We start from the raw sequence: 22,964 nt of genomic DNA on the forward strand, positions 1-22,964 counted from the left end.
CTTTGTTTTTTTGTTTTTAGAGAGAGAGAAGACACAAGTGAATGAGGGGCAGAGAGAGAGAGAATCACAGGAGTGGGAGAGAATCACAGGAGAATCACAGGCAGAGACAGAGAGAGAGAGAAGCGAGGCTTACCTCAAGTGGGGCTTGAACTCACAAACTGTAAAATCATGACCTGAGCTGAAGTCAGATGCTTTAACAACTGAGCCACCGTGGTGCCCCACCTACGTTTTTCTTTCTAAATGCTTAATGTGCTATCTTGCTTTGCTTCTGTGTTTCTTCCATGTGTCGGCTAGGCCACCAGTTTGTAACTTCATGGGACTTAAGGATCTCACTCCTCTAACCAGCATCCATTTGGAACATTTAGGGGTAAAAGAATGTCACTGTAGGTATTATTGTCACCACTAGTAAGCATTTACTGATACCTGACATAGCTGGTAAGAAAGTCTACTGAAGGTTAATGTTTAAAACAATTTTGTAGGGGCCCAGGGTGGCTCAGTCAGTTAAGTGTGTGACTTTGGCTCAGGTTAGGATCTCATAGTTCATGAGTTTAAGCCCTGCATCGGGCTCTGCACTGCGGAGGCTGCTTGGGATTCTCTCTCTCCCCTCTCTCTACCCTGCCCCCACTCTCTCTCTGTCTTTCTCAAAATAAATAAATAAACATTTTTAAAAAAGAAAAAAATACAACAACTTTGTAGACAACTTTATAACCTTGTCTATATGTCTCTGTTTTCTTTTTCAAATAGGGACTCTAAAGGCCCCATATAAGATTTGCCCCCCTTCTTAAGATTAATTTGGGATTACTCAAGAGACTTTGATTTTGAGGGTATGGCGGACCCTTCAAAACCAGATACTATGAAAAATAACATCTGACATAGAATGAGTGAGGGTGATTACTAGTTAAAAATTTAAGAAGTGGATTGGGCATAGCCTCAGGAGTCTTTTTTTTTTTTTTTTTTTCTAAGCTTTTATTTGTTTATTTTGAGAGAGAGCAGGCGAGCAAGCACGAGCAGGGTAGGAGCAGAGAGAGAATCCCTCACTGTCAGTAGAGAGCCCGATGCAGGGCTTGAACCCACAAACCATGAGATCCTGACCTGAACTGAAACCAAGCGTTGGATGCTTAACCAACTGAGCCACCCAGGCAGCCCTCAGGAGTCTTTATGTAAACACTAAACATGGTAAACAATGTGATCTTGAGATTAAGCACAAGTTCTTAAAATCCCGTATATTTACCACGAGATTTGGTAGATTGGGTAGATTGGGTAATGGAAAGAATTAAGAGGGGAAGTGTAGTACAGTATGTAATTTTAAAATCCATCAATCTAGTAGCAGAAGTGAGCAGTAGTGGTCAAATGGGATTGCAGATACGAAGGATTATTGAGGAAGTGTGAGGATGGTGGAAGAAACATGGTAGGTAGAAAAACTTTTCTTCGGACATAAAAGAAGTGACTCCTGAATTTTTTCTTAAATCCTATGTATTTGAGCTTGCACTGTAGCTAGTTTGAAAGCCGTCAGAGATTTTGGTTTTAGATGAAATGTTCTGCTACATTTCATTAATGACATGTAGTTAGCTTGCTCTCAGTTGTTGAAGTAAATCTCTTGTAATTTATCTGAAGAATATTATGCTTAAAAGATAAAAGCACTTTTTGGTTTACCAACATTTTCTTCCCTCTTCCAGAAATCTATGTATTAATGTATTATTTTGTTCATAATAACAGCAGTCGTCTAATAGGTCATTGCTGGGAACTTCTTGCTTTCTATTTTTCATTTGATTTACTCATTTTTATTACTTTCCAGAAAAGGGGTTAGGGTAGTGTCCAGCTTTTAGGTGCTCTTCATTTATGTTACTGATAACATTACCCCCACCCCTTTTTAATGTTTATATATTTTTGAGAGACAGAGTGCAAGTGAGGGAGGGGCAGAGAGGGAGACACAATCCGAAGCAGGCTCCAGGCTCCGAGCTGTCAGCACAGAGCCCAACACAAGGTTTGAACCCACGAACTGTGAGATCATGACCTGAGCCGAAGTCAGACAGACGCTCAACTGACTGAGCCACCCAAGCATCCCTCCAACCCCCCCCCCCCTTTTTAAAGTTTATTTATGGGGCCCCTGGGTGGCTCAGTCGGTTGGGTGTCTGACTTCAGCTCAGGTCGTGATCTCGCCATTCGTGAGTTCGAGCCCCGTGTCAGTCTCTGTGCTGACAGCTCAGAGCCTGGATCCTGCTTGGGATTCTGTGTCTCCTTCTCTCTCTGCCACTTCCCCGCTTGTGCTCTGTCTCTCAAAAGTAAATAAATGTTAAAAAAAAGTTTTAGGGGCGCCTGCATGGCTCAGTCGGTTAAGCGTCTGACTTCAGCCCGGGTCATGATCTCGCAGTCTGTGAGTTCGAGCCCCGCGTCGGGCTCTGTGCCGACAGCTCAGAGCCTGGAGCCTGCTTCTGATTCTGTGTCTCCCTCTCTTTCTGCCCCTCCCCTACTCATGCTCTGTCTCAGAAATAAATAAACATTAAAAAAAAAAATTTTTTTTAAATAAATAAAAAATTTAAAAAGTTTAAAAAAAATTAAAAAAAAATAAAGTTTATTTATTTATTTTAAGAGAGAGAGCGAGCAGGGGAGGGACAGAGAGAGAGGAAGAATCCCAAGCAGGCTCTGCACTGTCAGCATGAAGCCCTATGAGGGGCTGAAACTAACCAATCTGTGAGATCATGACCTGGGCCGATCAAGAGTCAGATGCTTCATCAACTGAGCCACCCACACATGCCCCCATTTCCTCCCCTTTTTAATGAAGACTTAGGTGTGTTCTTAACAAAAGGAGTTTAGTTTTGAAATAGTACGGTTGTACTGTTTTATTTATAAGAACTAAAAATCACAGAGAAAGAATGATTTTGGAAATTTCCCATAGTCTGACTTTAGACAATTTTATTTTGAGTAATAATTCTTGGGGCACCTGGCTGGCTCAGTCAGAAGAGCATGAGACTCTTGGTCTCAGGGTTGTGAGTTTGAGCCCCACATTGGGTGTAGAGATTACATGCATACATACATACATACACTTTATTTATTTTTTTTTAACGTTTATTTATTTTTGAGACAGAGAGAGATAGAGCATGAACGGGGGAGGGTCAGAGAGAGGGAGACACAGAATCCGAAACAGGCTCCAGGCTCCGAGCTGTCAGCACAGAGCCCGATGCGGGGCTTTAACTCACGGACCGTGAGATCATGACCTGAGCCAAAGTCGGCCGCTCAACCGACTGTGCCACCCAGGCGCCCCACATACATACACTTTAAAAACTAATGACAACAGTTCTTACGGAGAAAAACGATGGCATAAAAGGACCTTTGAATTTTTTTTCATGATTCAGAATAATCGGTTTTAGCTGGTAACTTACTTAATATTTAAACAGTTGTTTGAATGTCATAGAGCACAGAATAGTTTATCTATTGGCAATTTGTACTAAACAATTTGTGGCATTTGTACTAAACAATTAGATGCATTTGATCTCTAAATTAAGCAAGCAAGAAAGTATTAGATCAAATATTCCAGCCAAATTAACATGATAGATATGATTTATTCATGAAGGCGATGAGAAGTGACATCTGTTTTAAACTGTCTATAGGACTTTTAAATCCTGATCATCAATCTATCTGTATTTCATTGAGAGACTGTTTTAATATGTCGATATGTAGAGCTAACTTCCGCACTTACTTCCTTATTAGGGGCAACAGTGGAGTGAACCACAGTTTGTACATATCTTTTAATCTAATTTTATACACTTTCTTAAACATTGTAACTACCTTCTTACCCTTTTAATCAGATAATCAGGAAAGGTAAGCATTTAAAAGCCAAACTCACATTAAAAGAAAAAAATACGTTTTGACTCTTACTGCTTGCATTCTTTATCAGAGAATGCAGTTGGATGCTATCTGCTTTTCTATTGAACTCACAAGGGTATTTTATCTAATAATGCTGTAGAAATAAATACATAGGATTTGAAAAATACAGTTGCTGCAGGGAAACCATATTGCCACTGCTCAGCTGCATTTAGCTGGAGAGATTGTAGAAGGTTAGGATTTGGTATTTTTACAATTTGTGCTTTTCATTACTTTTGACTCCAAACACTTTCTATTTTATAAATCAGTTTTTCCTGTCCTTAGTGTTTGGCTGTCTTTGCATATTTTTAAATAATAGTTACTTTGAACACATTTACTTGTTTAAAATCAGATCGTGGTACTTTTTTTTTTTTTTTTTAACATTTATTTTTGAGAGAAAGACAGAGTGCAAGCAGGGGAGGGGCAGAGAGAGAGGGAGACACAGAATCTGAAGCAGGCTCCAGGCTCTGAGCTGTCCACACAGACATGGGGCTCGAATCCACGAACTGTGGGATCATGACCTGAGCCAAAATTGGACATTTGAACGACTGAACCACCCAGGCACCCCAAGATCATAGTACTTTTGATTTTAAGAGTGATATAGCTATTAGTACCCCGGCAGATTTTTTGGAGTTGTGAGCAGGGAAGGAAATGATAGGAGATATTTTGGGGATTCCAGATTTGTTCTGGGATAATCCTATATACATGTGTCATGACATTTTTAAAATCTATTTCTGTAAGAAATAAGTTCCTTAAATGTCTGCTACTTGAGAGTATGTTGTTTTTCCTGGGTAGGGTTTTCATTGCTTTCTACTTTCTTCTATGTTGAAGTTGAATTAAAATCTTGTAAGGGAAGGAAAACAGGCAGTTTTCTGAATGGGAAGGGGAGCACTGGGTAAAATAGCGGGTGTTACACACATTCATTTTGAATTTTTTTCTTTAGCCACTAGTCTGGTTTCTTCTTTGTCCTATAAAATACTGGTTTGTCTAGTTCAGTGTCCAGACAGCTAATTTTAAGTCAAAGAAATGTTCTGCAGGGTTTGTAGAAAGATTTGTAGGAAGGATGGTGTAAAGATGGGAGCTCTTCGACAACTGTTGGCAAATTACAGGGTGACTCAGAAGTTCTTTAAATGCTTTTCAGTCTTGTCTCTTCTTTTCCGGACCTGCCCCTCAGATTAAAAAAAAAAAAACTGGTAAAATTATTTGAAGATGCCAGTCTTGATGCTCATAGCTGAGGTCATCTTTTTCTAGGAAGCTCTGGCAAACTCAGTCTTACTTGACAAACTGGTTATGCCCTTGAGAAGGGGAACATGCAGAAAGCTTCAGTCCTCATCAGACTCTAACTTAAACTCACTGTAAACCACACAGACCCACTAACTAAGGTAGAGTTTATTTCTGATTCTTCACTAAAATTGCTTCTTGCTCTCAGGCACTGCCTCCCTGCCCCTGTCTCCCTGCATCTTTCAGGCTCTTCTTGATACCACTAAGAGGTAAGAGGTTCCCATGTCCTTTCTCAAAGTCTACAGGTAATAAATATAGCTTGCACCGGGTTAGATTAAGAAAGTGGAGCTGACATTGGGGTTTTTCTTCTAGGTGAGCATGGGTGCTCATATCTAGAGTGAATTGTGGGCAGGATAAAGAAAAAAGACAGTTCTGAATCCTTTGGAGTTATTTTTTACTGTTGCTAAATTATTTTTTTTTATGTTTTTAAAATGTTTTTTTTTTTTTTAATTTTTTTTTCAACGTTTATTTATTTTTGGGACAGAGAGAGACAGAGCATGAACGGGGGAGGGGCAGAGAGAGAGGGAGACACAGAATCGGAAACAGGCTCCAGGCTCTGAGCCATCAGCCCAGAGCCCGATGCGGGGCTCGAACTCACGGACCGCAAGATCGTGACCTGGCTGAAGTCGGACGCTTAACTGACTGCGCCACCCAGGCGCCCCTTTATTTTTATTTTTGAGAGAGAGACAGAGCACGAGCCGGGAGGGGCAGAGAGAGAGAGGGAGAGACAGAATCTGAAGCAGGCTTCTGGCTCTGAGCTGTCAGCACAGAGCCCAACAGCACAAGGCTTGAACCCACGAACTGTGAGATCATGACCTGAGCCGAAGTCAGACACTTAACCAACTGAGCCACCCGGGAGCCCCATCAATGTACACATATAATTTAAATTTCTGCCCAAAAAACATATTTAAGGAGATGCCTGGCTGACTCAGTCGGTAGAGGGTATGACCCCTGTTCTCGAGGTTGTGGGTTTGAACCCCATGTTGGGTGTAGAGATTACTTAAAAGTGAAAAATCAAGGGGTACTTGGGTGGCTCAGTCAGTTAAGCATTCAGCTTTTTCTTATTTTTACGATTTAAATTTATGTATTTATTTTGAGAGAGAGAGCACGCATGGAGCAGGGAGGTGGTGGCAGAGAAAGAATCCCATGCAGACTCCACACTCAGTGCAGAGCCCAATGCGGGCTCGATCCCACATACCTGACATCATGACTGAGCCAAAAGCATCACTTAACCAGCTGAGCCACGCAGGTGCCCCAAGCATCCAATTCTTGATCTCAACTCAGATCTTGATCACAGGGTCAGTTCAAGCCCCACCTTGGGCTCCGTGCTGGGCATGAAGCCCTACTTAAGAAAAAAAAAATCTTTAAGTAAGTAAGTAAAATAACATTTAAAACCAAAACTTAGTTATTTAGGACTTTTAAATCATGTATAAAAATGTAAGGAAGGGGCTTCTGGGTGGCTCAGTTGGTTGAGTGTCCAACTTTGGCTCAGATCATGATTTCACAGCTTGTGCGTTCGAGCCCTGTGGCGGGCTCTGTGCTGACAGCTCAGAGCCTGGAGCCTGCTTCAGATTCTGTGTCTCCCTCTCTTTCTGCCCCTCCCTCCCTCCCTCTTTGTCTCCCCCCCCACCCCGTCTCTCTCTCTCAAAAATAAATAAACATTTTTTTACATGAAAAAATTGAAAAAAATGTAAGGAAAATTAAAACTTTTGTATATAGCAAACACTCCTAAAATTCTAAATGCTACTCTTTAGAAGCATGTGACACTTCCAACCTAAGTATTAAAATGGGGAGAATGGAACTGAGGAGAAAAATAACCTCAATATGAAGTAACTCCTACTTCATTATAAGTTAATTTCAGTGTTGCGCTGTAACAATAGAAAATTAGATTGTAATCCAGTTGAATGGTGTGCTCACTCAAATCTTGAAAGGACCTATGTCTATATTGGCAAACTGGATGGTTAAGGTGCAAGTGGCTACAACTTAGATAGTTCTAGGCCCAAAAGATGTTCCACTAGTGCTTTATGTATCTCTTCAAAGCAAAACTCCAGCATTCAGTCTTATATTTATTATAGCTACAGATTTTATAAGATGAACCACTTTTAATTGGGTAGGAGATCAAAAACCTGACATCACCAATAAACCTCAGCAATAGTTAGCTTGGTAGATTATCAACTTTATGTTTGTTTAACTCTAAGGATTCAAATGCATTTGAAGGCTTTTTTATGTGTCTTGGCTTTAAATTCTAATAGCTCTTTTTGGATCATCACTTTTCAGTAAAAGAAACTGTGTTAAAAACATCCCATTATATTGCAAGTGATCAGAAAATTTTGCCTAACAGAACAAGCGTGGGGTATATCTAGAGGTGAGTTTAAGAGCCCTTCGAAAGAAGAGACATGAATTGTAATCTGGTTTGAATAAATAATGAAAAATACATCCCAATTTATAAGAAGAGATGAAACTAAAAAAAAAAAAAATGGAATTTGTGTGAACTTGAATGGTGGCAGGATCACCATGTTCACTGTCTTCATTTCTTAATATTTTTATAACCCAGGATATTAAGTGAACACTGATTTGGTCCTCAGTAAATACTTAATGAATTAGTTAATCCATAGTAACAAAATTATACAATATAACAAATTTGAGTGGTGAGAACTTTCATTAACTTTCATTAACTAGCCCACCTGGACTTCTTGGCATAGATCCTTTAACTAGAAAACTGACGCAGTTGTAAACAGTAGCACAAGAGAAACCGTATTTATTGCGGTCCCAGAAGGTGCCCCGTATCTGAAACAGTGCTCACAAGGCTTTGTTACATGTTTTCATTTAAATTTATATAACCTACACATATGAGAAGAAAGGAAGAAGAAAACACCAACTTTTTTTTTTTAATATATGAAATTTATTGTCAAATTGGTTTCCATACATCACCCAGTGCTCATCCCAAAAGGTGCCCTCCTCAATACCCATCACCCACCCTCCCCTCCTTCCCACCCCCCATCAACCCTCAGTTTGTTCTCAGTTTTTAAGTCTCTTATGCTTTGGCTGTCTCCCACTCTAACCTCTTTTTTTTTTTTTTTTCCTTCCCCTCCCACATGGGTTCCTGTTAAGTTTCTCAGGATCCACATAAGAGTGAAATCATATGGTATCTGTCTTTCTCTGTATGGCTTATTTCACTTAGCATCACACTCTCCAGTTCCATCCACGTTGCTACGGAAGGCCAGATTTCATTCTTTCTCAGTGCCATGTAGTATTCCACTGTGTATATAAACCACAATTTCTTTATCCATTCATCAGTTGATGGACATTTAGGCTCTTTCCATAATTTGGCTATTGTTGAGAGTGCTGCTATGAACATTGGGGTACAAGTGGCCCTGTGCATCCGTACTCCTGTATCCCTTGGATAAATTCCTAGCAGTGCTATTGCTGGGTCATAGGGTAGGTCTATTTTTAATTTTCTGAGGAACCTCCACACTGTTTTCCAGAGCGGCTGCACCAGTTTGCATTCCCACCAACAGTGCAAGAGGGTTCCCGTTTCTCCACATCCTCTCCAGCATCTATAGTCTCCTGATTTGTTCATTTTGGCCACTCTGACTGGCGTGAGGTGATACCTGAGTGTGGTTTTGATTTGTATTTCCCTGATGAGGAGCGACGTTGAGCATCTTTTCATGTGCCTGTTGGCCATCCGGATGTCTATTTTAGAGAAGTGTCTATTCATGTTTTCTGCCCCATTACTTCACTGGGCTATTTGTTTTTTGGGTGTGGAGTTTGATGAGCTCTTTATAGATTTTGGATACTAGCCCTTTGTCCGATATGTCATTTGCGAATATCTTTTCCCATTCCATTGGTTGCCTTTTAGTTTTGTTGGTTGTTTCCTTTGCTGTGCAGAAGCTTTTTATCTTCATAAGGTCCCAGTAATTCACTTTTGCTTTTAATTCCCTTGCCTTTGGGGATGTGTCGAGTAAGAGATTGCTACGGCTGAGGTCAGAGAGGTCTTTTCCTGCTTTCTCCTCTAAGGTTTTGATGGTTTCCTGTCTCACATTTAGGTCCTTTATCCATTTTGAGTTTATTTTTGTGAATGGTGTGAGAAAGTGGTCTAGTTTCAACCTTCTGCGTGTTGCTGTCCAGTTCTCCCAGCACCATTTGTTAAAGAGGCTGTCTTTTTTCCATTGGATGTTCTTTCCTGCTTTGTCAAAGATGAGTTGGCCATACATTTGTGGGTCTAGTTCTGGGGTTTCTATTCTATTCCATTGGTCTATGTGTCTGTTTTTGTGCCAAGAAAACACCAACTTAAAAAGAAGCTATTTTTGTAAATGTCCTTTGGACACCTAGCTTGAAACTCAGAGCACAATAAATAAGTACGAGGTTGGCAGAACACATCATGTGGTGAATTTTGATTTCGAAGCTAGCTTAGGAAAAGCCTATGTAATCTTGTATTAGAAAGTTAGTAGAGGGGCACCTGGGTGGCTCAGTCAGTTAAGTGTCTGACTCTGGATTTCAGCTCAGGTCATAATCTCACAGTTCGTGGGATTGGGGCCCACGTCGGAGTCTGCACTGTCAGCACAGAGCCTGATTGGGATTCTCTCTCTTCCTCTCTCTGTCCCTCTCCCACTCACACTCTCTCTTTCTCTCAAAATAAATAAACATTAAAAAAAAAAGAAAAAAGAACTTTCTCTCCTCCCCATTTATTAAAAAAAGAAAGAAAGTTGGTATAATATTAACAAAGGAAAATTATTTGACTTGGAATTGTGTTTTTATCTTTGTTGTGCTTATGATGTGGGGGGTGCACAAACTCACCGAACACAAGTAAATAAGCAGCTTTTCTGAAGGCAGTAGAGCTGTGGCAGTTATTCTTCACTGCATTGTGATTTTGCTCCAGAACCTGTAACTCCTCAGATACAAGAGTAATACCTTTAATCTTCTTAACCGTGATTCACTTCATAACTTGACCCACAGCTGTAGTAGAAAAAAGGAACAAGGAGAAGGAATGTTCATGTAATGACTGGACAGAAAGCAAAGTAACAGGAAGGTGGGGGGCTGCAGAACGGCTTTATGTGAGAAAATGTGTGGGTGCCTGAGAGAAATTGAGTCGTTAGTTATAAATAGGAAGAGGGTGAGGGGAACACAACATTCACTTTACCTTCCCTTCTTTGCCCTCAGAGGATAATGTCAGAAGATTCTCTGTTCCAGATCATTCCTGGGTCAATTATTTAGGACAAGTTGGAAAGGGAGATTTTAGTGGCCTTTCTCTAGATAAATGTTCGTGACTTCTGAACGTATCTCCCCAAGTATTAACCAAGAACATTACGTTTAGTACGTAAAGTGTGAAGTGCTTTGTGAGGCCTCTGAATTCTTGGAGTAAGGCACAGTGGCTCTCAGCATAACAACTGTAAAACATGTGGCCTCAACCCACACAGACTTTGTGGCCCATCTGAAGAGCAAACTAGCTTATTTGACACAATTGGAGAATAACACAGGAAGGAGTCAGAGGGCTTTGGGACTTCATGTAGGCCTTGAAAAAATGGGTATGATTTCAAAAAGTGGACAGAATGGGAAGGTAAAGGCATTATTCAGAGGGAAGAGACAACATGAACTAAGATGTGGTATTGAGAAAGAAACATAGTAGGTAGAAGGGATGGTAAGGTATTGATTGTTGTGGGAAATAATGGGAAATAAAATGGAATCAGGTGAGTATGGCCAGATACTAGAGAACCATTAAAACGAGAACATTTGTCCACTTGGTTTGGTGGATAATAAAGAGGTTTGACATTTGTACAGAGGAATAATGTTACTTTCTCCACCATCATGCCACCCGGGCTTTTACTTGGGAATGGAAGGATGGTAGGATTTGAGTGATTCTGTAGTCCTTTTGTGACACGATGAACCTAATCATAATGATTATGTGGATGAAAATGAATCTTTTTTAAAAAGGGTCCAAAAAATGAACTACAAAGAAGCTGTGCTGCCTGCCAGACAAACGACGCATCAAACATTTGGTGTGTTACTAGAAAGTAACAATAGAAGATGATATAGGGAAATCACAGCTTTTGAGCAGTTACTCAAAAGGAACATATTTCTCAGAGATCTAAAATTAATCAGATAAATGAAATAAATGAGTTTATCAAGTTTCAGAAACCTAGTCAAGAAATACCAATTGCCAAACCAGTTATTTCACATAAAGTGTTTGCTGCTACAGGGCGCCTGGGTGGCTCAGTCAGTTAAGCATCTGACTCTTGATCTCAGCTCAGGTCATGATCTCACAATTCGTGGCGTTGAGCCCCAGGTCGGGCTCTGCACCGATGAGCCTGCTTGGGAGTCTCTCCCTCCCTCTCAACAACCCCCCCGCTCATTCTCTGTGTTTCTCTCTCAGTAAATAAATAAACTTTAAAAAAAGTGTTTGCTGTTAACAAGAAGCTTAGTGTCCCAGAATCTGAGTTCAAGGGCAGTTTCAAGTGGTCTGAGAGGATGACGCTCCAAAGTGGGTCAGCCTCATGGTAAAGAACCAGCCTAGCTCTCAGCATCTGCTGAATGATTTTGGTGCAAGACTGATCTCTCTGTAGTGCTGTGGTCTAGTAGCTTCAGTTCAAGCCAGGTTATATACTAGATCAGATAGACAGTTTTTTAAAATGCATTTTCTGGAACAGTGAACAAAATGGCCAAGAAACTTGTAATGAAGCCTATCCAAAAAAAAAAAAAAAAAAAAAAAATGGAGAAGAGCTCACTACATCATGAGAACTTAACCCCTCTGTGGTTGTTTTTGTGTCTCCCTCTCTCTCTGCACCTCCCCCACTTGTACTCTGTCTCTCTCTCAAAAATAAAAACACTAAAAAAAAAAAAAAGAAAGAAAGAAAGAAAGAAAGAATTTGAGCCAGGGGATAGTAAATACAACATTTCATGTTTCATTCCTCAGGATATTTATTATTTTTAAATACCGTTGTATATTTAAGCTGTATTTACCAAACTTACCTAATTATAAGATAATTGGGACCCTTGTAAAAAATGTAGATTTTCAAATCTCCTAGAATCAGTTTCCAGGCAGGGGCCTAGAGAACTGTGTTTTTACCAAATATTCTGGATGAATTATATCCTCAGCCAATTTCAGGAAACACTGACTTATGCCAGTTCAATATGCCTGAACGCTGGCAAGTTGTCATTGCGTTAAGATAATGTGTTACATGGAATTTGCTTGTTCAAGTAATAGATGTTACTATATCATGTGGCAGTCGAAGCATGATAAATATTAATGTTGACAGACTCGTAAGTTTAGGGTTAACAGCGTATCTTTTGTGTGGAATTTTTCTGTCCTCTGCAAGATACTGGGTGTGTGGAAGTAAAGACACACTCAAAACTAAGCACTAGTCTACATCCCCATCTCGAAGGTGCTTTTCTAGGGTATAGGAGGTTGTCGGTCCTGTTAGGGCATTCTTAGTACATTTGATATCTGTACTTTCCCATTTTGTCTTCCTTCCGGGAATGCATATTCTCAAGGATACTTCTCTCATCTAAGAACATTGGCGTGTATCCTCAAAGTACTGAAACTTCTACAGTTATCTTTTGTGCAGTTCGAGTTGTGCATAGACCTTAGCCAAAGGCCAGTCTAAAGCAAATATCTTAGAAGGAAGGTGCCTTTTCCTCTTACTGGTTATTTTTTCTGTGGATAAAAATCTTAACACTTGTAATCTTGTCGCATTGTAATAAAGCTCTGCATTGTCCAGCACCTGTTAAATTGTTGCAAAATTGAGGGACTCAAAAATATCTAAGCTGGCTTGTTTGTTTGATTTGTTAAACTGGAGGTTGTTTCTGCTTCTCCAAACCTGTTGGTCTTTTTGTTCTAAGGAAGTCTGGTCACGGTTCCCAAACAACAACCAAATCACACTGCCCTGCATTTCTCAAAACCGTTGACAATCTAGCTAGGCAAGACAGAAGCACACAAAAAGTGAAATAAGTACAGCGGACACTGCCTGGCAGTATCATAGTACAGGAATGACACAGACAGTAGAACCCAAATTCCTGGGAAAGAGAGTTGATAATCTAAATTTATGAACAGATACAATTGCTCTTCTCTCTGACAGAGGAAAAAATATCTGAACACCTCTGTGGCATCTTCTAAGAAAGGCATGCACATGTGTATCCAGTGCTTTCTTGATTTCTTTGCAGGCACGTTCCTATGTGACCTCCCTTCTTTTGCACACTGTCCTGCTTAAGTGTTATTTCTCATGAGCATCTTTAGGGTTTCTTAAGGATGTTTCTCAGACTCCTGAAGCAGATATAATCAGAACAGCTGAATGGGCATAAGAGGAACTGGAATCAAATCAGACTTTCAGGGGACTTGTGCTTTCTAGTCCTGAGAAGATGGTGATTTGCGTTGGCATAGGCTCTGGGGATCAGATAGTTTGTTTTCCCGTCTGTATCCCAGTATTGGCCTTCCAGGTCTCGCTTTGCACCTGCCTCTTCATCTCTTTTACACCACCACAGGCAGGCAGCAAGGTCAACCGAGTGCCTGAATTTTACTCCAGGTGAAAGAATTCAGAGATACAACACGTGTATTGGCAACGTAAATCACATATCCTAGCCTTAGTTCTTTTCTCCCTAGAGAGACACAAGCCTAAAGCTTTGTACATTTCCTGGGGCTCCCTTGGGCTGTGCCCCTTTGCATCAGACCTTTCTGTTTGGTTCTGTTCTTTAGCTCTCAAGTTCTTTACACCTCAAGGCTTGGCTTCCACTCCTAGACCATCATTTACCCATTTGGATTTCTGGAAGAGAAGGGGCCTTTCCTCTCAAAGTTCCTTTCTCTTGATCCTACCCCTCTTCTTCCTGTGTCACCACTCCTCTCTAACCTACCGCTTCAGAAACCACATTTCCAGCCTCTGAAGGCTCCCCTGAGCTCTGCGTGTGCACACACACTTTATTCCTTTCTCCTGTCCCTTGCCCTAAGGTGCACAAGAAGTTGGTCTTCTACTCCTTGACCTTAACCTGAACAAGCTTTTGTTCTGCCTCCCATTCCTCTGAAAGATAGAGTTCTAAAAATGGGCTCCCATCCCCGTTTTCCCTTGGAAGTCCTATTCATGAATTTATAGAGCATATTTGCACATTACCAGTAATCACTGTCTTAATATATGAGCTTGTATAGTTGTATTTTAATAAGAGCTTTGCTGTCGTATTTGGAGATTGGCCCTCAAATCTAGCTTACTTTGGGGAGGCTTATGTCTCCGTCTTTACCATTCAAGACCAAACTTAGTCAGATGTGAATGTGCACTAATTAAATAGCACATCTTTAAACAAATTTTTTTTTATGGAAAGTGTTCTGTCAGACCATGCAAATGAATCGGCCAGGCTGTTAGAAGGCTTTACCAGAGCTCAAGTTTGAGCTGTTTGTCTAGAACTGTTGTGTCTGACCCTGAGAGGTTATCTGTCGGAGTTGTAAGTAACAGCGTGGATGTGCCGTAGTTCATATTCAGGCCTCCGTTGCTGTTCACTAGTTCAGGATCTCTACTGTGTTGTTGCCTGGTTAAAACTCAGTTATAGTAAAATATTCATCCAACACGATGTCTGATCAATATCCATCTATTAAATCTGCTTTCTTTACTTTCATTTCAGATTTGTCCAATATGTGCAGCATTACCTGGAGGCGATCCTAATCATGTCACGGATGACTTTGCAGCTCATCTTACACTTGAACACAGAGCCCCTAGAGATTTAATATCCTTTTAAGAGGCAAGAAGGGATAGAGTTGTTTGTAATGTTTGTCATTTTGATTATTTTTAAGGACAATATACCCAAAGAGATAAACTAACTTCCAAATTATTTGAGTTTATTTGACCTTTCCTAAAAGTGACTTGGTGTTGAGATGCAATTTATTTCTCTTGTTACATGCTGTGCCCGTCACATGAACAACACTCACTGAAAGCCGCCTTGCTCGTCATCTTCACTTCGTTTCGGTCAGATTCCCTTAAGACCGTTTGCCCAGGTGATAAGTCTTCAGCAGGGTGTTTTCATACAAAAGAGGAAAACACTAATCCGAATTAAAATCTAGTTGAGTACAAGGAGAATTTATGTGCTTCCCCTCTGTGTCCTCTGTTGCCGTACCCCATTCTAGTGGGGGATGATGAGCAGGAGTGCATGCCGGGGCTCCTCTCCCTTGGGAGCCCCTTTCTCCAGAGACTGCCATTCCCCGCCCAGTCTCTGAGTAGGATCGCATCAGTTCACGGCCAGCTCCGAAGTCCTTTCCCGCTTTCCTTTCTGCTTCCCCTTCGCAAGTCTGTCTCTCAGCAGTTGCTGGTGATGTTCCCTGTGATCTTCAAGAGATGAACGGCCCGCCGGAGTAATTAATTTTGTGCGCTGTGTGCTTCTCGTCTCAAGTTATGAATTGTGTTTCGAAAACTGTCACCTATTAACTCAGGGGTCCATTTTCATGTAAAGGTTTCAGTATTCATTGCAGTTTGAAGTGGTTCAAGAGCTAATCACGACTTTCCTCTTTGCCAGACTTTATTCTGATTTCTTTGATTGCCTCCCGGCAACCATAATCCAGCCATAGTCCTACTGAGGAAGAAACTGGCTTGACGGTTTTCTTGTCCCCCAGCTCCCATCCCTTGCTCACAGTTCCCAATGTTCTAATTGGCAGCATGGCCCTTCGGAGTTAGGGGAATAAAAGAAAACAAAAGCGAATACAAAGATATGGAGCCAACCTAAGAAATGAGAATGTCAGCCAGACCTGAGCCAGTCAAGGACAGAGGAACAGATGACACCACTTTTCCTCTCTCCTAAGTGCTGAGGACATGAAAGCATAATGAAGAAAGTTGTGATTTTTTTTGTTTTTTTCTTGAAGAGAATAAGAAAACCTGAATGGGCCAAGAATACTTAAGTCTTTGAGTCACTTCACATTTTATATGAAAGAATCTTACAACAATACGGAGCAATACGGTTATGCTTGATCCCTGTTCTGCACCATCTTCATGGAGAAGCTAGGCAAGTAATCGCAAGCCAGGCTGTTATCCTGAATCCTGAACTTTTTCAGCAAGTTCGGGGTCCTGTAATGAAATTAGTATCCATTCAGTAGAATGTCCCGTGTCACCTACATCCATTTTTGTGAGATTTTTATAAGTCCCTGGTTATCAAGAGAACATTAAATTATGCAAAATAAAAATAGGAGAAGGCATATGTTACATTTTAGATTCCTAACCAGTATTGCCATTAAGCTCTGGAAAACAAAATGTTGACATTGCAGTTATCCTGGAAATATACTGATTTTTCAGGTACTTCAAGTGATTCTGTGTGGTGACTTTGTCATGAGGGAAGAGCTTCTCTCCGAACCTCATAGGCACCAGAATTTTTTTTTTTTCTGTTTAGATGGAACCTTTCTAAAGTGTACTTTTTACACCTAGATGCTTTTTTAAAAACAAAATATGGTGATCATAACATTACTTCCTGTAAAACCTAAGCCATTATCATGAATACCATGATGAAACAGTACACATTATAATGGCACCTGAGGGCTTCAGTAATCACTCATCCTATCCTTAAATCACTCCAAAATCATCGGCTGAAAACTGGGAAGCCAGCAAAGTTATTCTGCACCAGGGCGCCTGGGTGGCTTAGTCGGTTAGGTGTCCTGACTTTGGATCAGGTCATGATGTCACGATTCATGAGTCTGAGCCCCACATCAGGCTTTCTGCTGTCAGCATAGAGCCCACTTGAGATCCTCTGTCCCCCACTCCCTCTCTGCCTCTCACCTTCTTGCGCTCTCCCTCTGGCTCTCTCAAAAATATTTTCAATAAACATTTTTTTAAAAAAGTCATTCTGTACCATATAGCTGTTCCGTGTACTGCTTTGAAAGAAAAGTCTCTTTGGCTGTGCTTTACCCATACATTTGCCTGTGTGGAAACACAAGGTTGTCTTCATGAGTTTGGGCGGCTATTTGCTGTTCAGGACCTTCTTTACTTCGAGTCAGCTGTAGAAGGTGGGTTAGGCTGCTAGCTTTGACTTTTGTTTTGTTTTGTTTTTTTTTAAGTAATTTCTTCTGACAGCCAGCCAGGCACCCCTCGGAATTTGACCTCTTGATAAATGTGGTGTTACTCTCTCTCTGTCCACTGCTATTAAAAAATTCAAATCTAGTTTTCAGTTTAGCAGCAGCATTAAAAAACAACTTGAAGACAGATTAAAACTAATAACCAAAAGGAGTCTTTTATTCCTGAATTTAAATTATTCATGCAGGGGGCACCTGGCTGGCTCAGTCAGAGAGCATGCAACTCTTGATCTCAGGTTGGTGAGTTCGAGCCCCATGTTAGGTGTAGAGATTACTTAAATAAATAAAACCTAAAAAACTGTAAAAATGTAAATAAAACTGCTCATACTGTTCTTTTCTATTCCAGATGATAATTGAGACTTGATTAGCATAGCTCCCCTCAGATAAAAAAAATTGATGCTTATTAATTTTGGTTACTTCAGTATGAACATATATGAAATTCAGCCCTGAGGTCAGGGTAAGGCGATGCCTTATCTTGGGAGTCTGACCCAATGGTGCCCTTTACCCCACCCGGTTATTGTCGCTGGAGGCTAGGAAGAAATTTGTTCCTATCTGGAAAAACATTTTTCCCTTTGAAAAACACACACACACACACACACACACACACACACACACACACACACTCACTCACATGTTGCTTTATATTTGAGTGTCTTTTTTTTAGCGTTAATAGCCCTTGTAGATATAGTTGTGATGTTTGCATTCTAAATGAAATGTGCTATTTTTAAATGCTTACAATTTAGGAAATCTGCATGTCTGTCTAACAGGGGCTCGAGTGATTTTTTTTTTTTTTCTTTCTGTGAAATACTTGGGTTCTTTTCTTAACTTTGGAGTTACGATGAATCGAGTGGTGTTCGACATGTACGTAGAATGTTTCACCCTGGCCGGGGACTAGGAGGTCCTCGTGCTCGTAGATCAAACATGCACTTTACTAGCAGTTCTACTGGTGGACTTTCTTCCTCTCAGAGTTCATATTCTCCAAGCAATAGGGAGGCCATGGATCCTATAGCTGGTAAGTTAGTTTCCCATTAATAAAGGAAATGGCCAGGGAGGGGGCCTTCCTTTAAAATGTTTTGGTGGAATTTGTGGTTTTAGTCTCTCATCATGCTCCTACATTCCTTCACAGAACTTCCCCGAATTTTATTAGTATGAAATATTTTAAAAGTGGGCAACATAAAGTAGTTCATATCATTCTAACATTTCTTTAAGCACTTAGAGCAGAAAATACTAAGAAATGGCTCTGGGTTCTATTTGTGGCCTGTATTGAAACCCAAGAAAATGATCAAAGATTTCAGAGTCGGAAGACTTTCAGAGTTCCATGGTTCAACCCCCCAAACACACAGATAATAAAACTAATTGACAAGACTAGAGAATTAAGCTCTTCTCATAGAAGAAAGTAAAGTAGGAGTTTCTCTGTTCTTGCCTTGATTTGAGAACTATACTCTTAGGGAACATACTGGAAAGTATGTGTTTCGGTAGCTTGAGAAAATCTTATTTAAAAAATGACAACATTTGAATATGTAGTTCATAGCCAAGTCCTCTGGGCTTAGTACATGACCAACCTGGGAAGCCAGCAGCAGAGCAAAGAGGTTGGAGGTGAAAATACAATGTCAGAAATCATAGTAGCCTGAGACTGTAAGATGCACGAAACACAGACAGGCTAAGGTAAGACTCTGGGAAGCCTGTACAAGTTCTGAAATGTGTGCGCATGGTGAATATGTGCCTGAAAATCGTGATGCACCTTGCAGAACACCCTGGGACGCTGGTAAGTGTGGATCTGTGGTACAAACTAGGAACAGTTTTACTCATACAATGTTCTTTAAAATGTACAGACCTACAGATATAACCTCTAAATTCCAAATGTGCTTTGGGCATTTGGATGTGCAATAAACCCTGTGAACTGAGTTTTGGGGATTTTAAAAAGTACTTCTTCATCCAAAGGGAATATTAACCTACTGTCTTTGTTAGTAGGCTGTAAAAGTTCATTTCTGGAAACAAAATTCAAAAGTGAGAAATTCTTTCCAATTTTTTCTGCCGATGGAAATTATTTTACTTGTAGGCTATATGAAAGAATGGTGTAAGAACCTGTGGGATAAAACAACAGTGAGCTAGAAAACAGAAACACCCGTTAAAGAATCTTAACGACAAAGAGTATTTGCTAGTAAGGCAGACAATTCCACGTAATTCCACATAAGCTAGGTGGAACTCTCCCATGTGGGACAAGGTGCTTCCTGCACCCTACTTAGATGAGGACTCAGGGACAAAGGTCCACATTGCTCTTGATGAGTTCAACCTTATCGAAAGAAGAGAGTCTGGATTGTAACAGGCCACTAACTAGGCTGTACAGTCAGGAGCCAGTCAGCCTTACTGAACCATCACCAGTGATAGTCCAGTGGTACTCCAGGACTCTCAAATGACAGTACCAGAGACAAGGCAAAGGTGAGTGGTGCAAGGGTCACAGATAGAAATGATCTGGGCCTCTTGGATGTAATTCGGATCATCATTCAATCATTGAGTAAATGTTTGAGGCCTACTATGCGCCAGGCACTGTTCTAGGAGCTGGAATAGTATAAATGGTAGACTTGACCCCTCCTTTCATGGAGCTTGTATGGAGAAGGTTTATATTATGATTGGGCCAGCAGATGATCCACTTTAATTTACTACAATATTAAGAGAAAGTATAACTAAATTAGTCCATTAAGCAGCAATCTGTTATGTTCTGCTTAAAAATAATTGTATGTGGGTTAATATTCATGGATTTGCATTCTCCATGCCCAACAGCCGCTACCTCCAGGAGGCATTCTAAAAGGTACCGAGGGGCAGCGCCTGGCTGACTCAGTCAGTAGAGCATGCGACTCCTGGTCTTGGGATTGTTAAATTCAAGACCCACGTCGAGCGTAGAGATTACGACCTACAAATAAAATCTTTAATAAAAGGAAAGGTGCTGAGCTCCCAGCTGAACTTTATGTTGCCATGGATACCCACCTGCCTGTTGGCCATCGTTTTTAATGCTCCTCTAAAAGCGCGACCTTCAACCTTTTGTTTCCCCGCAGCATCTAACGAGACATTAACCCCCTTCGTTTCCGTTGGCAGAGCTGCTGTCTCAGCTGTCAGGAGTGAGGCGGTCCGCGGGAGGACAGCTTAACTCTTCGGGCCCTTCCGCTTCGCAGTTGCAGCAGCTGCAGATGCAGCTGCAGCTGGAGCGGCAGCACGCGCAGGCGGCGCGGCAGCAGCTGGAGACCGCCCGCAACGCCACCCGGCGCGCTAACACGAGCGGCGTCACCACCACGATCACGCAGTCCACGGCAGCGACCAACATCGCCAACACGGAAAGCAGTCCGCAGACTGTCCACAATTCCCAGTTTCTTTTAACAAGGTAGCTCGTCTGTCCACACAGCTTTGACAAGCAGTGGTTGGCTGGCGCCACGTGGTCTGAAATGATCTTTTCTCTCTTGTGCCTTGTCCGTGTTCTTAAAGGCTGTGTTTGATCCGACCCTTAAAACTCACGATCTCTCCGCAAAACCGCATATTCAGTATTTCCCCGAGAATGTGAAGAATAGTGGTTAACACAGAACTGCTAGTGGTCTCGTTCTGACAGTCAATTATCATCCCATGTGAATTTTTTCCCCGTTTTGCCCATACAACTGAAACACCATTCTCATTACATTCTGGGGACATATTAGGTATCTTTATTGTCATGATTAACATTGCTTTCCTTTTATTGCCAGTTTCAGTCAGCTGTGAAACATAAAAGGTAGGGGAGAGGATTTCACAACATAGTGGTTTTCTCCTGAGAATTTCTAAAGAAGCAGGATTTAAGTTCTTGAAATTGGCACAAACAAAAGTGACAGTTTTCAAAAATTTTTACCATAATGCAAAAAATACTGTGTGTAGTACATACAGTAAATGGTTTTACTGGATGGAATAGAGTTCTACCTGCTTCTGAAAACTACCATCAGCAACTGAACATCTTTTTCTCCCAAGCCTGTCGGCATTTTATGTGACTTTTAAGAACATAAGGAATTTTAGAAAGAGCAGTGATGAGAAGACTTAGGCTCAACAGGTAATGAACCTGGAATAATCTGGGCCTTTAAGAGAGCATAGAGGAATATAAAGTAAAAACTGGGAAGTGAAGGAGAAAAGCAGTGTAATGTATCAGTTACCTCCAAACTGATGCTAGAAGACAATATTAGTTCTCTGTATATTTCATTTATATCATACTTGTAAATGTCTCTGTTGGTACAGTGGCACCTGTGCCTAGTTATAAATAATATGTTTTGGATGCAGAATAAAAAATGATTGCGGACCCCTGTCTAGAGCCCCAGGTTTGCCACTACCTAGTTCAGACTTTTGGCAGATCACTTCTCTATACCTCAGTCTTATCATCAACAGCCTATGTGTTTTGCCTCATGAGAAAGAGAATTATTTTGAGGATGAAATGGAATATTGGTATATGTATGGTCTAGCTCAGTATCTGACATATAATAAAGGCCCAATTAATGGTTCCCGTTATTCTCATTTGTTAGGGGCTAAGGAGGAGGTTTCAGGTGGGGGAATTTACCTTGGGATTATCTCTGCAAAGACAGGAACTGTGCTTGGTGATTACCAGAAAATGTTGCTTCAACATAAACCGCAGAACCACAGATGGAGCTACCCTTGCTGCCATGTAGTCTTCCAGCTTGGCAGGTCTAGATACTTACCTCAACAGGAGACCTGACAATGTGTATATCCACTGAGAGCTCACTGACTGTGGGTGGAATGAATGAATATCTTTGGAAAAGACATCTTCTCACCCTTGACGCTTGGCCCGTTCTTTTTCTTTAGCCTGAAACTCAGTGGGCTTGATTTGGGATTTTTCTCTCTGTAGTTCTTCTACACCACACCCAACTCCTAGGGCGTGGTGTGGGTAGCCTCTGAGCAGCCTTCCTGGATTCTGGTCATAGCTTCTTGAAGGGCCCCTTCTGTCATCTGATACAGTACGTTGCACATATCTTACAGTTTACAGACCACTTTTCCTACCTTTCACTGTATCATTTGATCCTGACTGGTAAGATCTATCTTAGGTAGTATTTCCAGAAAAACGTTACCTGGGATTTTATATATTCTAAGGAACATGTAGAGTTACTTATGTTCAGGGTTTTTTTCTTGACAAACAATTTTGGGCAAAACTAACTAACAAAAGTAGTTCATTTATTGTTGGGCTTCTTAGAACCTTAACTATATTAATATGCATTATGAATCTTTAAGGGGAAGAAAGCTTCAAGGCTGTAATATTTCCAAAGAAAAAACCTGGTCTCTGGTCACATAGCCCTTATGTGATCTATGTGGGGCCCAAGCCTTATCTTTGGCCTCTTTAACCAGGCACAGTTCCTGTTCATGGCACCCTGGAACTCATCATGGGGAAACCGTTGCCTTGGGATCCAAATTGTGGATCTTTTAGAAAATTATTGTTGCAGTGCTTGGGTCAGATTTCAGTCTTTTTGGCAATAGAGTCAGCTAACTGGCTAACTCCCAGTTTGAAGATCTTCACAAGCTTTGCAGTTACTTCTAGATCCCAAATGAAGTTTGGCACATTAGGAGATCTAGCCCTGGTACCAGATTTTATCTACTTTTTAGGAATGAAATATTTTCTCAGTTATTTACTAAAAATAAAAACAATAATATTATAGGGTACCTGGCTGACTCAGTCAGTAGAGCATGTGACTCTTAATCGTCTTAAAAAAGAAAAAAAAAAAAAAACCCAGTAATACTGCAATTACATGCTCTCCAAAGTGTTGGGGATCTCAGGCTATATGTCTCT

General features: G+C 40.9%; 1 protein-coding gene across 1 annotated transcript in view; it reads left to right on the top strand.

Annotated features, from left to right (window-relative positions):
• KCMF1 (potassium channel modulatory factor 1) overlaps positions 1-22,964 on the top strand; it is an 82,485-nt gene that overhangs the window by 57,358 nt on the left and 2,163 nt on the right. Inside the window, exons 4-6 of the mRNA XM_043603836.1 lie at positions 14,740-14,841; positions 18,002-18,176; positions 20,258-20,540. Coding sequence (XP_043459771.1) covers positions 14,740-14,841; positions 18,002-18,176; positions 20,258-20,540 — 560 coding nt within the window. The remainder of the gene's footprint in view (positions 1-14,739; positions 14,842-18,001; positions 18,177-20,257; positions 20,541-22,964) is intronic.

This window comes from Prionailurus bengalensis, chromosome A3 (assembly GCF_016509475.1).
Source record: "Prionailurus bengalensis isolate Pbe53 chromosome A3, Fcat_Pben_1.1_paternal_pri, whole genome shotgun sequence".
NCBI classification, from domain to species: Eukaryota; Metazoa; Chordata; class Mammalia; order Carnivora; family Felidae; genus Prionailurus; species Prionailurus bengalensis.